The sequence below is a fragment of the Rhineura floridana genome, chromosome 5 (genome assembly GCF_030035675.1).
Source record: "Rhineura floridana isolate rRhiFlo1 chromosome 5, rRhiFlo1.hap2, whole genome shotgun sequence".
Classification (NCBI taxonomy): domain Eukaryota; kingdom Metazoa; phylum Chordata; class Lepidosauria; order Squamata; family Rhineuridae; genus Rhineura; species Rhineura floridana.
The window spans coordinates 53,051,711-53,066,982 of NC_084484.1; the positions used below are offsets into that span (position 1 = coordinate 53,051,711).

The 15,272-nt window shown below is 43.7% G+C and overlaps 1 protein-coding gene across 1 annotated transcript in view; it reads right to left on the minus strand.

The window, feature by feature from the left end:
- The window catches only part of SH3RF3 (SH3 domain containing ring finger 3), a 473,231-nt gene that overhangs the window by 55,222 nt on the left and 402,737 nt on the right, over window positions 1-15,272 (minus strand). The window contains exon 6 of the mRNA XM_061626756.1: window positions 8,877-9,047. Coding sequence (XP_061482740.1) covers window positions 8,877-9,047 — 171 coding nt within the window. The remainder of the gene's footprint in view (window positions 1-8,876; window positions 9,048-15,272) is intronic.

Sequence of the window (15,272 nt, forward strand, 5' to 3'; positions counted from 1 at the left end):
AGTTTCAGGACCACCTTGTCCTGATGGAACATACACAGTCGAGGGTCTGAAGAAAGTGCCCCCAGCACAGAAACCTTGCGTGCTGATGTAATGGATACCAAGACCGTCTTAAAGGTTAGAATGTTCAGAGGACAGGTGGCCATAGGTTCAAAGGGCAGACCTGTTAGCACCAACAAAACCCAGTTCAGGTTCCAGGTTGGGAACCTGTGAATAATCTGTGGCGATACAAGAGCAACCCCCTTGAGGAACCACTTGAACAAGGGATTGGGCAATCGTGGAGGGTCCCCCAGACTGGAAAATATGCTACTGAGAACAGCGGCTTGATGCCTGAGGGTAGCTGTACTTAAACCCTTGTCCAGTCCTGACTGAAGAAAACCCAGAAGAACCTGCACCGTCCTGGACACTGGGTCAATGGAATTTGGGAGCACCATGACAAAAAGTCCCTCCAGGTGGATGAATAGACCCTATTTGTGGACTGCTTGTGAGAGGCTAACAAGGTGTCCAGCACCTTTCCTGTAAATCCCATGTCCCTCAACCAGAGCCACTCAGCCTCCAGGCTGTCGGGCAGAAGAGCTGTGGTCGGGGATGGCAAACTGGGCCCTGGATCAGAAGGTCCATTTGAATTGGCAACTGCCATGGTTCCCTGACTGACAGATTCAACAGGTCCGGGAACCAAGGCCGTCTTGGCCAATACGGGGCCATAGGAATAAGTTCCGCTCTCAAAATCTGTACCCACTGAATTGTATGAGCCCAAATGGGGGAAAATAATACAGAAGACCTTTGGGCCAATCCATCTCAAGGGCGTTCGTGCCCTGAGCCTGAGAGCATGATGTCCGGGTGATGAACCTGACCAATTGTGCATTGTCCAGTGTAGTGAAGAGTTCCATCTCTGGTTTGCTCCACAGTTGAGACAGCTGATGAAAGACTGCTGGGTTCAGCTGCCACTCTGCCTCCTTGATTGCCTTCCAACTGAGCCAATCGGCCACAAAATTGTTTGTGCCCGCCAGATATTCAGCCTTCAAGGAAGCCAGGTGCTGTTTTGCCCACTTGAACAGGTGATCTGCTTCCGATATCAGACCCTTTGAACGCATGCCCCCTTGTTTGTTCACATAAGCCTTCACAGATGTATTGTTGGTGCCTATTAAAACATGCACTCCTCTGATCTCTGATGTGAAAGCCCTCAGGCCGAGCTTGATGGCCCACAACTCCAGAACCTTTATACTGAGGTCCAATTCCCATGTTGACCAGTGTTGACCTAGGTGAACTGACCATCCTAAGAGACTCGCATCCGACAACATGACTATCCAGGGTGGGTCCTCCAAACTGATCCCCTGAGTAAACTGATGGGGATTCAGTTAGCAGCCGAGCTCTGCCTGTAATAGTGAGGGGACTGACACCCAGTGTCCACGCCGGAGCAGGAGAAGTTGTTGGAATATCCACAAGTGAAATTGGGCCCAAAGGACCACGTTGTACACTGACACCATTAGACCTTGAAGACAGGCTAGAACCATCAGATCCATCTGGGAAGCTGAGGCCACCTCGAACAATAGTTGGGTGACCTTCAATACTCTTCTGTTGGGAAACTCATTCAGAAAAGTCACATGTCCAACTGTACCCCAAGGTAATCAACTGAGAGGGAGTCAGAACACTCTTCTCTATATTCACCATGAAGCCCAACCACTGTAACCAAGTCACTGTGAGGTTCATGTCTACCTGGGACTAACCCTCTGATGGAGCCCTCACTAGGATGCCATCCAAGTAGGGATGTACACAGATCCCCACTGTCCGGAGGTGAGCCACTAAGGCCACCAGCATCTTGGTGAAGACCCTTGGTGCTGAGGAGAGGCCAAAGGACAGCACCCGGTACTGATACTGCATGTTGATGTAGGAAAACCGGAGAAACCGCCTGTGCTGCTGATGAATTGGGATATGTAGGTAGGCCTCAGAGAGGTCAACAGAGATCAACCAATCTCCCTTTGTTAGTGCTGCAATTATTGACCTGAGGGTCTCCATATTGAAGTGTTTCTTGGACACCCACCTGTTGAGCCATTTGAGGTCTTGAATGGCGCTGGTGTCACCATTCTTTTTGGCTACTAAGAAAAAAATTGAGTAGACCCCTGATTTCTTCTCTGAGGGAGCAACTGGCTCAATCGCCTGAATGCTTAGTAAGTGGTGAATGGCATCTAAATAACTTTGATGTTTCTCTGGATTTCGGGACCGTGGCATGGGAAGGAAAAAGTTGGGTGGGACCTGGACAAACTCTAGAGTGTAACTCCAGGATACTGTCTCTAACACCCATTGGTCCAAGGTTATGTCCAGAGGGCAAACCCCAGCAGCCTGGCTCCCACTCCAGCTGAGGAACCTGGGGGGTGAGAGTCAGGCTGAGGGAGCCTTCTGTGCACCCTTTTGAAACTTCCCTGAGGTGAAGGATGCACCGCCTGATCTTCCTGAAGAAGCGCGCCCACCACCTCTCTCCTGTCTATTCCACCGTGGCTTGTAGAAAGCAAAACCCCTTTCACTGGGGAACTGCATAGATGAATGAAAAAGCTGATTCTGCCTGTTCTTACTTTAATCTTTCTTAGCCATAGGAAACAATTTCTTCTTATCTCTAGTCTCCACAAGATGGGCTTCCAGGGGTTCCTCGAACAACTTAGAGCCAGAAAAGGGAAGGGCTGTGAAACGAGTCTGAGACTCGGCATCCACTGCCCATTGCCTGAGGCAAATGTTATGACGCACCACGGTTGAAGCTGCCATGGAGCACGCCACAAATTAAAATGCATCCATAGATGCATCCGCCAACAATGCTGAGGCATACGCCATCTTTTTTAAACCGTCTTTCACGAACTTAGGCACATCCTGTCTTGCCCCCATTTCTTTCGCCCACATGAAAACTGCCCTTGAAAACAAAGAGGAGGTAGCAGCAGCCCTGAAAGTGACTGCATTCACCTCAAAACTCCTAGAGGGTCGACTCTCTTATTGCATGGGTCTTTCAGCCTCCCCTCCCCTTCTGTGGGGATTACTGCAGAACAAGCAAGGGCCACAGTGGGCAGTTCTATGGCTAGAAAATGCAAACATGCCATGTTTTGTTCAGCAAAAACATAGTGTTTCTTAGCCCATTTAGGAAGTAGGACATCTGCCTGAGCAGATGAAGGGTCCTGCAGAAAGGAAGCATGCTCTGCCAGAACCCTGGAAAGAGCTGGTTGCGTACCCTGGTCTCCCTCCGTGGTCACTGGATCAACCTCACCACTCTGCAATGTGTGTGGGTACAAGAGTGGTGCATCACCCTAGGGGTAAAGGGAAAAGAGGTAGGGGATCTGGCAGAGCCATGGCAGGACTGTAAACTGCCCGATCTCCCCTCTCTGTGGTGTCATGAGTGAGACCTCTGCCTCTGTTTTCCCTTGTGTGAATGCTTGGTGGAGTGCCTGCTTTGTTTGCGCTTGAGCACATGGTGCATGGAACCACTGAACTCCAAAGAGATAAACCCCTTGACTCAGGACAAACACTTGGAAAACTGGGAGTGAGGGGGAAAAACATCCATACCATCGCCAGACTGAGTACTCACCTCCCTGCTGCCCCCGCTGGGGGTTGGTGAAAGTGCTGGCTGAAAACTCCCTGAACCTTGTGCTAGCGGCTCATTGGAGTCTGATAGATCTGCCACATGACCGGGGCCATGGCTGGAGATCACTGAAGAGGCAGGAAAGGCCATAAAATGGCTGTCTGGCCTGTGCTATAGAAAAAGTGTGGGAAGCTGCTGAAATAGAGTGTCGCCTTCTGTGTGAGCACCACTCAACTCCCTCACTGCTGCAAATGGCCTGGCTTAGGGGCTAGATGCTCCAAGGCAGCCCTGCCCATCAGGTGGGAGGAGCCGGAATCCGCGATCCTGCTCAGAACGGATGTTGCAAAAATGCAGCTCTGTGGAGCTACCAGTTTAGAGCCCTCAGTAAATGGCAGCTGCAGTAGCCGGAGAGAGGTGCGGTTTGCCAAACTCCTGAGCTGAAGAGGGCCTAAGTGGCGCCAAATGCCCAGCACATGCCCTTCCCAGACCCGTGGTTGTCAAGGCTGTCAGGGTTACACACAAACAGAGGAGTAAAACTTGAGGGATAGACCAAACAGACACTGGACAAGCAGGGATCTAGATCTGAAAGAGAGAGAGAGAGTCAACCATAACAGAAAACCAGACAAGGAGAAGAGAAATAGCCAAAAATAAAAAGAATTTGAACTAGAGTGAAAAGACCCAATCTTCACAGACCTCAGGCAGGATTGGTCTGGAGGGCAGGAAGACTCCTCCCCCTGGAGAGGATACAAAAGGAATTGAAGACCCTGCCTGTCAATACTAGTAGGAGGAGTCATCCCTAATCAGGAATGTCCTCCAGCCCTATCTAGCAAATGTAGCTTCAGGAGCAAAATGTAATGCAAGCAATACAATATGTGAAAAATCACCAGCTAACAAACTGAATTCAATAGGATTAGGCACACCTAACTGCACTGGATTGCAGCCTTGGTCTTCATGGAATTTATCTTGCTTAGGATCCTTACATATGTACAGAAAGAGCCAAATAAAAATCATTGATCTCACAATTGTTCCCCTAAGCAGATATAAATTTTGTAGTGCAAAGAAATGCTACCTTCGTGACCAGAGGTCTTGTATTATTCTGCTGGGTAACATAAAGGCTCTATTTAGCTGCAAACAGATACAATGTAATTGTTATAGCAATTAATATGCATGCCTGTTCACTAAATATATGAATGAGAAAGTTGAAAACTTAGACCAGTAGTTTACCAATCAATCAATCAATCTTTATTGCTACAGTCATAGACCCAATACATTCAAATAAAATACACTAACTATCCTAGTTCAGAACAATAGTACAGTATATAGTATTACAGTAAGACATCAGGTCCGTCAGGAGGTCCGTCAGGAAGTCCCCCCTTATGGATTGGGCAACAAAGATAAATTTGGCAACAGATAACATGATATCTCTATTTGAGGATGACAAAAGATGATGGAGTAAAAAGTCAAGTGGTTTATGAGGAAACTTTTTTGTGATAGGAATTATGAATTTAAGACGTTCAGTAATGTATAATGGACACTCAAAAAGAACATGAGAAAGGGTTTCAATGACTTGTACATTGCAAGGGCACAATCTTTTTTCATACAGTAGGCCCCGGTATCTCCCTTCCAATAGTGCAGAAGTCAGGCAGTTAAATCTAGCCTTAGTAAAGGCTAGTCGATATTTAGGGACAGTAAGAAGATCCAAGTAAGGAGTACGAATCAGCGGCTTAAAAGTCAAACCGAAGTGTATAAGGGAGCATATTGAAGTGGCTGCCATAATTGAACATTGGAGATCTATATCTCTGATCCGGGCCAGAATAGAATATTTGGCTGTCTCTGGGTCTTGAGATGATAGATACTCCAAGGAAAAACCAATAGTTGCAAGTTTAGTAGAAAACGTTTTTGCCCATAGGGAGGAAAAGGGATCCTCCCACAAGAGTGGAGGGTAGCCTGCAGAATACTCAAATGACAATTTGGTCCAATAATTTAGGGCTATAGTCCACGCTTGGGCCTCAAGCGAGATTTGGCCTGATTCCAGTCTAAGGGCTGCAGACGGGACACATCTTGGGACACCAAAGATTTGTCGGAGGAAGATTGAAAGTACAGCCTCTACAGAAGAGTTAAAGGCACGAATCCATAATGGGACTCCATATAAAAGTTGGGGAATTAGTTTAGACCTAAAAACCTGTAGAGCTGCTGGAATATATTGTCCTCCTTTAATGAAAAAATAACGTAAAATGCCCTTTGCCGAATTCCGAGCAGTTGTAATAGCAGCACTAATATGAGGGGCCCAGGACAGTGATGAATGAAACAAAATGCCTAGGTACTTAAATTGAGTAACCTGAGCAATTGGATAGGAGTTAATCATCCATTCAGAAACTGAGGGGCGCTTAGAAAAAACTAAAATTTTAGTCTTGGAAAAGCTTATAGTCAGGTCGTTGTCTTGACAGTATAACATAAAGACTCGGAATAGACGTTTTAAACCCACTTTGGACAAGGATAAGAGAGCAGCAGCATCTGCATATAACAGTAGGGGGCAATGCTGGCTCGCTAGTTTGGGGGGATGAAAGTCTGGTGAATGACACCTGATTGATAGATCATTCATGAAAAGGTGGAATAAAAGAGGGGCTAATATGCAGCCTTGTCTAACTCCTTTTGTTGTAGGAATGGAGTTTGTTAGACCTCCCTCACGGCCACATCTGACACGGAAGTATGTTGATGCAATCGGATGATTAGAAAGAGAAGTCTTTTGTCAATTGTGGTATTTTCAAGTTTTGTCCATAATTTTTCTCTAGGAATAGAATCGAATGCAGATTTTAAATCAACAAAGGCAACATAGAGGCCATTACCCCATCGATTTCTATATTTTTCGGCTAAATGGTTTAGGATTATGCAATGATCAATCACAGACCTACCTTTCCTAAAACCCGCCTGCTCCCAACCCAGGATATTTTCCTCTTCTAACCATGTAGAAAGTTTCCCTTTCAAGTAGCTGGCATAAAGTTTGCTAATTACAGAGAGAAGGCTGATTGGTCTATAATTTGCAGGATCCTCTCTGATCCCTTTCTTGAATATGGGAATAACTATGGCTTCAAGCCAGGACTCAGAGGGATATCCAGATTTATTTATCATTGTAAACAGGTTGCCCAGCATAGGGGCCCACCAGGCTTGATGTACATTTAGCAGTTCAGGAGGTATGTTATCAAAACCTGGTGCTTTACCAGGTTTTAATCTGTCAATCAATTGTTATAATTGCTATGTTTGGTTTGTTTTATTTATTCTGTTATGTTATGTATATTGTTGAGATTTATTGTTTACTTATGTTTATTTGAAATGTGATGTATTGTTTTCCCTTTTAATTGTATCAATATGAATTTTATATTATATATTGTATATTGATTTTTATGTTGTAAACCGCCCAGAGAGCTTCGGCTATGGGGCGGTATAGAAATTTAATAAATAATAATAATAATAATATTTCCTTTTGAGTAACAGGTGACCAGTCCGGAAGAATTCTTTGTTTAGGGGAAGGAAAAATGTAATCTATGTCCTCATGGTTATCAGTAAAATATTGTTCCCACAAATGGGGAGAGATGCTACATGGGGCAGGGTTTGGTGGACTCATAGCTCCAGAGACAAGTTTCGAAAACGTTTTCGAATTTTTATTCCTGGAGGCTTGTATTAGGGCGTTCCACCCCTCCTGAACAGCCTGCCTTTTTTTGGCGGCTATCATTTATTTATATTTCTTTTTAATAACAAAATACTCAGAGGGAAGAGTATTGGCATTTTGATGACGATAATGAAGGTAGGACTGCCTTAACTGTCTCTTGACTGCAAGACAGTCCTTGTCGAACCATCTAGAAGAACCTGTTCTATAGGTTGCCCTATTGGAGGAAAAATTTGGTACTAAATTCATTCTTAAATTTGAAATCAAGGTAGCATAATCAGTTAGTATAGAATGAGGGTTTGTGGCTTTCGTTATTCGTTCCTGTAGGTCCAATCCAAGAGGGGGAGGTAAGAAATTTTGCCACATTTGAGGCTATAGAAGGGCACCAAATAGTCCTTTTATGTATAAAATATGCTGTATCGGCCATTGAGTTGTACTCTAGCTCCAGATGTCCCCTTTCTGGTAGTTGTATTGAAAGATTTAAGGGGAGGATTTTTTTAAGGGGAGGAATTTATCTTGCTTAGGATCCTTACATATGTACAGAAAGAGCCAAATAAAAATCATTGATCTCACAATTGTTCCCCTAAGCAGATATAAATTTTGTAGTGCAAAGAAATGCTACCTTCGAGACCAGAGGTCTTGTATTATTCTGCTGGGTAACATAAAGGCTCTATTTAGCTGCAAACAGATACAATGTAATTGTTATAGCAATTAATATGCATGTCTGTTCACTAAATATATGAATGAGAAAGTTGAAAACTTAGACCAGTAGTTTACATCAATCCCTTCTCTTGGTGTTTTAAAATGTCTTGGTTTACATCTGAGAATCTTGTTTACCTGGCTGCTCAAAACTATTCAGGGAAAGAAAAAATGAAAAAGGTGGTGTGGGTGGGTGGACAAGAAACACAGATCCTTAGTTTAACTTTAAACAATATCATGGAGACAATATTACAAGGATATATGACATTGTCCTGGCCTTGTTCAGATACATGGCTTGCAATTCTGGTTTGTAGAATTTCCTGTTAAGATGAACAAATTTCCTCTTCAGATGTCAATGGAAAATGGTTTAACAAAGAAGGAAGGCACTTCTGAAGCTAAGTCATGAGATACAGAGAAGGAAGCAGTTGAGCTCATCCACACTTGAACAAACCATGGCTTGTTGGACCAGAAATGTTACATCTAAACTGGATTGCTGAGTAAGACAAATTATCCCTCTTGTCCAATGCTATCTATTCTGAGTGTCAAATAGACATTTTCCCCAGCCCAAATTTTTGATATCGTTTTATATGGAGATGATGACCATTGTCCCTGAGACCATGCACACTAAGTTATAGCCTGCATACCACTGTGGTCCCAAATACCAATGCCATGCAACATGATGGGGGAATTAGATGCACTGAAAACATATACCCAATCCCCCCCAATTGTTCTGAGAAATTAATTTTTAAGATAATACTATTAAACATTCCTTATGAAATGGAAGGTGATCACAATATTAAATGACAGTACCTGAAGTATACCTGATGGCACAGTGACAAAGACAGATTTGGGGGGGGGAGAAGGTTGGGAACCCCAGTGTGTTTTAAAAGCAAGTATATTTGTATTGGTAACATTGCTCAGGAGACGTATGATGCTGAATTTTCTGCTGCCTCTTACCTAGAAACAGGAGTTACATAGTTGCCTGGAAAGACTCCAGACATGCCATTTTTCAGAGATGTGCCTTTGAACCAACCATCTTGACACTTCTCAATAACACGATACATTTCACCCTTGCGTAGCTCCAGTTCATCAGTCTTCTGGGGCTTGTATGCATATAATGCTAAGTAGCTGAAAGAAAGAAATGACATAAACAGAGAATGAATGAAACTGAAACACACGTGACAATCAGGTGCTATCTCAGTTAAACCCATTCAGAAAACCCCATTTGTCAGAAATAATGTTTCCAATACATAACTATGTAAGAGGGGAGTTACTAAAAGTGTAAAGAACGGTAAAGAGTATTGATGAAAAATTATAGGGCAAAACTAAATTGCTCCATCCAGGCAAAGTTAGGCATGGCTTCTAGATCCCATGGACAATTATTGGATTTAAGTCAGCTGAAAATAACTTCCTCTATTGGTGTCAAAATGACAGTCAAAACTAACTTTAGCTACATATGAGTTATTGAGATGAAAAGCAACAGTGAATCATCGAGTAAAATGATGCAATAATCCAGAAATACTACAAAAAATTACTAGAAACAATAAGGAAAATAATTCCTAACTTTCCCTGTTTTATATATACATGTGCTCCTTAAAATGTCCTAAAAATGAATGGGTTGTATTGCATAAAACTATACTTCTACTAAATTCCATAATATTTCTCTCATCATAGGAGTTACAGAAGTAGGAGAAAGAATTCAGTTTCAGAACATGCAAACAAGGAAATATATTGAACACTGTAACTACTGTGAGTGTAGACTGTAGCCAATAAGTATGATGCACAACTTTTTAAAGGTCTGTTTTCTAGGAAATATAATTTGAAAAATAAATCCTGTTTGTTTTCTTTATTCTATTCCTTTATGATGCCATGAATCTTTTAAACTGTTTTGCAGGCAGAAAATAAAACGGCAATCATTATTTCAGCACTTATAGTTTGTAAGTTCTCTAGGCACACATTGGCGCTCAGTTTACCATGTGTTTGCAGTATACAATGTCATGATCAAATAATTTATATACTTGTTTGATGAAAAACATACAAAAGGATTGTAGCATTCTTGGTTGGATATGCATGTGCAAGGGATCATGCTCATTAGCATGGAAAATGTTCTCTGTCACTGCTGCTGTCAGTGCTGGGCAGTATACACACACCAGACATATTCCGCTCTGCTCGCCTGTGCGAAGCCTGGGTGGGGGGAGTGCAGTTGCGGCTAGGGGGCAAAGCCGCAGCTGCCATTTCAGAGGAGGGCAGTGTCGCACATCACGCATCGCACATAATGTGCACGCGTGATGCATTGCAAGAGGGGGCAGAGCACCAGGGGCTTATTTGAGCCTGTGCCGTCCCTCTCGCCTCTTCATTGGCTCGTGACGTGGAGTAGAAGGAAGACGCGGCGTGGGACAAAGGCAGCAGCCAGCCACTTGGAAGGTGCCATTTTAGGCGCTCTGTGTAGCAGCAGCAAGAAGGCCGCATTCACTGCGGTCAGACATGCTCCTACGGTTACCCTGGGTGGGAATGACTGTGGTTACTTAAGGGCAAGGCCCTCAGTTTGCAGGCATGTGAGGACATGCAGTCTGTGAGGCAACTATGGCCTCTGGTCGTCTGCTGTGGTCAGATGTGCTCCCACATGGGGATTAGCGTGGTATGAGGGACCCGAAGGGGATGGACTGGGAATGAAGGAAGGTCAACCAGCAAAATTGGTTGGCTCTTCTTGAACATGGGGTGCTTGGCTATTCCTCACCCCCACATACAGCATTCGAGGGTTGAGCTTCATGGGGCTGATAGCGTTCACCTGACGGATGCAGGAAACAACATCTTTTGAGAGACCTGCTATCCTGCCCAGAGTGAGACTCACGAGATGGAGATGAGCCTGGAATTAATTCCTGTTTTATTAAAGTAACATTGAAGGCAATGCGTTTCATAGGCACACTATGCTAGCTCACTACAGTCCCTAACTAAGCTACTTAAGCATACTCTGCGGCGTGTAAAGAGAGTTGACTCAGCACCCAGATCAGGGCAGTGCAACCTTAAATAGGAAAGGTCTTTGCTCGTAATCTCTGACTCCTTCGCAGACCCTCCCTCTGACCGAAGTGCTTCTCCTGGCGTCTTGTGCAGGGCGAAAGGGTGTGTGCCTCCACTGGCTCATCTGACAACACAGTCTAGAAAGGTGTTGGCTTGGCTTCAGGAGGCAGGGAAATGCTTGACGTGCCATGAGGGGTGCTTGGGGGGGTGGACTTGGCGCGCGCACCAAGACATTCCCCAACGGTTCTGTTGGGGCATCTGGAAGTTGAGTGTGGTCTTCTTCAGCGGGAGAACTGAACGTGGGAACTGGCACAGTGTCAAACACACCTCCTCCCTCCTCGTCCAGGAAAGTCTCAACACCCTCTGATTCTTCCCCCTGCCCTAACGGAAGGAGCAGAAGCTCATCCAGCTCCCCTCCTTGATCCTCCTGAGGGCACTGGAGCTCAACATCATCCCCCCTTCCATGCACCATTTCCCTCCACCCCCGAGGTCTGGGCTTCATGGAAGTCTCTCACCAAGTCTGGGACATGAACATCCTCCGCTGCTTCCCAAGAACGTTCGGACGGATCATACCCCTTCCAGTGTATTAGATACTGGAGGTGCCCCTCCTTGATCCTCCTGAGGGCACTGGGGCTCAACACCTGCAGAGGTGTCTGTGAGAGGTGTTTCTCGGCAGTGTGGTAAAGGGGAACTAAATAGAGATTTGTCCCCCATTTGTGGTGGGAAGGTGCAGGAAGGGAAGTAGGTAAGGACAGCTAGGTGGCCCCCTTAGGCACCTTTGGAGGTGATTTGTGGTTCTGGAGGCCTGTCTGTCAGGGCTTTACAGCCTGAGGGCAGGATATGGGCTGCTTTTGGGGCCAACCTACCTCATCCACCTGGAGTTGTACGGCACCAGGGGTTGGTGATGTGGGAAGGCCCCCCTGCTCACCTACAAGGTGTGGCCAGGGCAAGGGGTAAGCAAAAGGGGCTTGCCCTTGCCCTAGCAGAGGCTGGTCAGCTGAGAGCTGTATGGCAAGCTGCTTGCTTATAGACAGTTCCCGCACTTAGGTTTCCCCTCTGCAGGTCGCTTTAATGGGTTTGTTATAGTTTAATAAAGTGGCCCTTTGTTCAATCCAAACTGCTGTTGTCTGTGTTTTATTTTGCCCCTCAGCCGCAAAGATATTAACAACATCTGCAACTGCTTAATAGCACTAGAACATATGGTAAGGATCAGCATTATGGGAAAGGGACACATTGCTATCTTCCTCTGAAGCTGGAAGACTGCCTTTACCTTTATGCAGGAGAAGCAACAGTTGTAGCAATTAAATGTCACTTGGGGAAAGCTCTGATGTGGCACAGGATTGTTTAAAGGGCTTCTTTAGGCAGGATGAGGGATTAGGAGAAGGTGCAGCAGGGATGTCAGCCAGTATATGTAACCTGCACTGAATCCAGAGCAGCAGATGTCCATGCCCTAGTCCTAACACCATGCTGTAGTGGTCAGGAACAGTTATAATATTATCTCATCCATATTTAGAAGCAAGTGGCTTTGGTCTTTCGCAGGTGCCACTTTTACTGTTTTGGTCCAAAGACTTGCAATATGATATTTAACTAACGTTGAATTAGAGGCTGAACGTTACCTGGGTTAATATTTTGATTTAGCAGCTTCAACTCCTTTTCTTTCAATGTCTTGAATACGAATTGCTACTGGGATCATCCTAGAATGCACATCTTAACGTGGTGAGGAGATTTGAGTGTCGAAGAAGCTGAGAGCAATGCCATCAGAAGTCTAGACCAACAGGCTAGACTCCTAGCAGGGGCACCCAAGGCAGAATGGTCAAAGCTGAGACACCAGACTAAGATGCATCCAAACTCAGAGGAAGGCAATCGTAAACCACCACTGAATACCTCTTACCATGAAAACCCAATGAACAGAGTATCCAAAATACAACACGAGATAGTGCTGGAAGATGAGACCTGCAGGTCAGATGGCACTCAGTGAGCTACTGGAGAATGATGCCACTGGGTCAAAGCCAAATGGAAGCCCAGAGGCTGATGTGCACAGATGCAAAAGGAGAGTCTGGAGTTGTATGAGGTACACAATAGGAACATGGAAAGTGAGAAGCATGAACCAAGGAAAGTTAGAAATTGTCAAGCAAGAAATGGAATGCATCAACATTACAATACTAGGTGTGAGTGAATTAAAATGGACAGGAATGGGACATTTTCAGTCAGGCAATTACAAAATATTTTATGCAGGAAATGAGAAATTAAAAAGAAATGGGGTTGCTTTAACAGTGCGAAGTGATGAAGCAAAAGCAATTAACAGCTATAACGCAAGGTCTGAGCGAGTGACGTCAATGAAATTAAATGGGAAACCTATTAACATAACCATCATCTAAGCCTACGCTCCAACGGCAAACACAGAACAAGAGGAACTGGAGAGATTTTATGCAGAAATACAGGAAGAAATTGATCACACACCAAAATATGTTCTGATAATCATGGGGGACTGGACTGCAAAAGTAGGGAACAGAGAAGAACTAGGAATTGTGGGGAAATGGGGCTTAGGAGATAGATATGAAGCAGGAGAGAGACTTACTGAATTCTGTGAAGCCAATAATTTATTTCTTGCAAACACATTTTCTGAGCAACCGAAATGATGACTGTACACATGGACATCACCAAACGGTCAATATAGGAATTAAATTGATTATATAATTGGTAGCAGAAGATGGAGAAGTTCCATACTTTCTGCAAAAACAAGACCAGGAGCAGACTGTGGTACAGATCATGAACTGGTAAGCTAAAGAAGAACAACAAAGGAATCATAATGCCAAAATACAATTTAAATAGCATCCCAGAAGAATATGAAGATCAAATAAGGAACAGGTTGAGGCTTTAAACTTAGTTGATAGAGAACCAGAAGAACTATGGATTGAAGTCAGAGACATTATTAAGGAAGAATGAAAAAAGGTAATACCTCTAGTTAAAAAGAGAGAAAGACCTCAATGGATGACTGATGAAATTCTTAAAATGGTTAAAGAAAGAAGAAAAGCAAAAGCAAATAGAAACATGGTCAGAACCCTAAATGCAATAATACAGTGACTAATACATAGGGACAAAGGGAACTATTACAATACTTATTGTATAGAAATAGAACAGGACAACAAAAAAGGTAGAACAAGAGCCCTATTCCAAAAGATTAGAGAAATTAAAGGGAAATTTAAATCAAGAGTAGAGATGTTGAATAATCAACAGGGGAACACACTGACCGAGATGAAATAAAAGGAAGATGGAAGCAATACACTGAAAAACTCTATAAAAGAGATGCCAGGATGACGGATTAATTCATGGAGGAACCGTATGATGAAGAACCAAAAATTTTAGAATGTGAGGTAAAAGCTGCTCTTAAAATATTTGGAAGAAACAAATCACCAGGAACAGACGGCATACCAATAGAGTTGCTACAAGCTACTGAGACTGAATCAGTCCAAATTTTGACAAAAATTGGTCAATAAATATGGAAAACTAAACAATGGCCCACAGACTGGAAGAGTTCAATATATATCCCAATTCCAAAGAAAGGGGATCCCACGGAATGCAGTAATTATCAAACTATTGCTTTAATATCCCATACAAGTAAAGTAATGCTCAAAGGCTCTTACCATATATAGAGCGAGAAATGCCAGACGTCCAAGCTGGATTTAGAAAAGGAAGAGGTACCAGAGATCATATCGCAAAAATACGTTGGATAATGGAACAGACCAAAGAATTTCAGAAGAAAATCACCCTGTGCTTTATAGATTACAGCAAAGCCTTTGATTGTATAGATCATGAAAAACTATGGAATGCTTTAAAAGAAATAGGGGTGCCACAGCATCTGATTGTCCTGATGCCCAACCGATACTCTGGACAAGAGGCTACTGTAAGGACAGAATATGGAGAAATGGCGTGAAAGAGGGGTGTATTTTATCACCCTATTTGTTTAATCTATATGCAAAACATATCATACGGAAAACGGGATTGGACCAAGATGAAAGAGGTGTGAAAATTGGAGGGAGAAATATCAATAATTTAAGATAGGCAGACAATACCAAACTATTAGCAGAAACTAGTAATGATTTGAAATGAATGCTGATGAAAGTTAAAGAGGAAAGCACAAAAGCAGGACTACAGCTGAAAATCAAGAAGATGAAAGTAATGACAACAGAAGATTTATGTAACTTTAAAGTTGACAATGAGGACATTGGTCAAAGATTATCAATACCTTGGCACTGTCATTAACCAAAATGAAGATGATAGTCAAGAAATCAGAAGAAGGCTAGGATTGGGAAGGGCAGCTCTGAGAGAACTAGA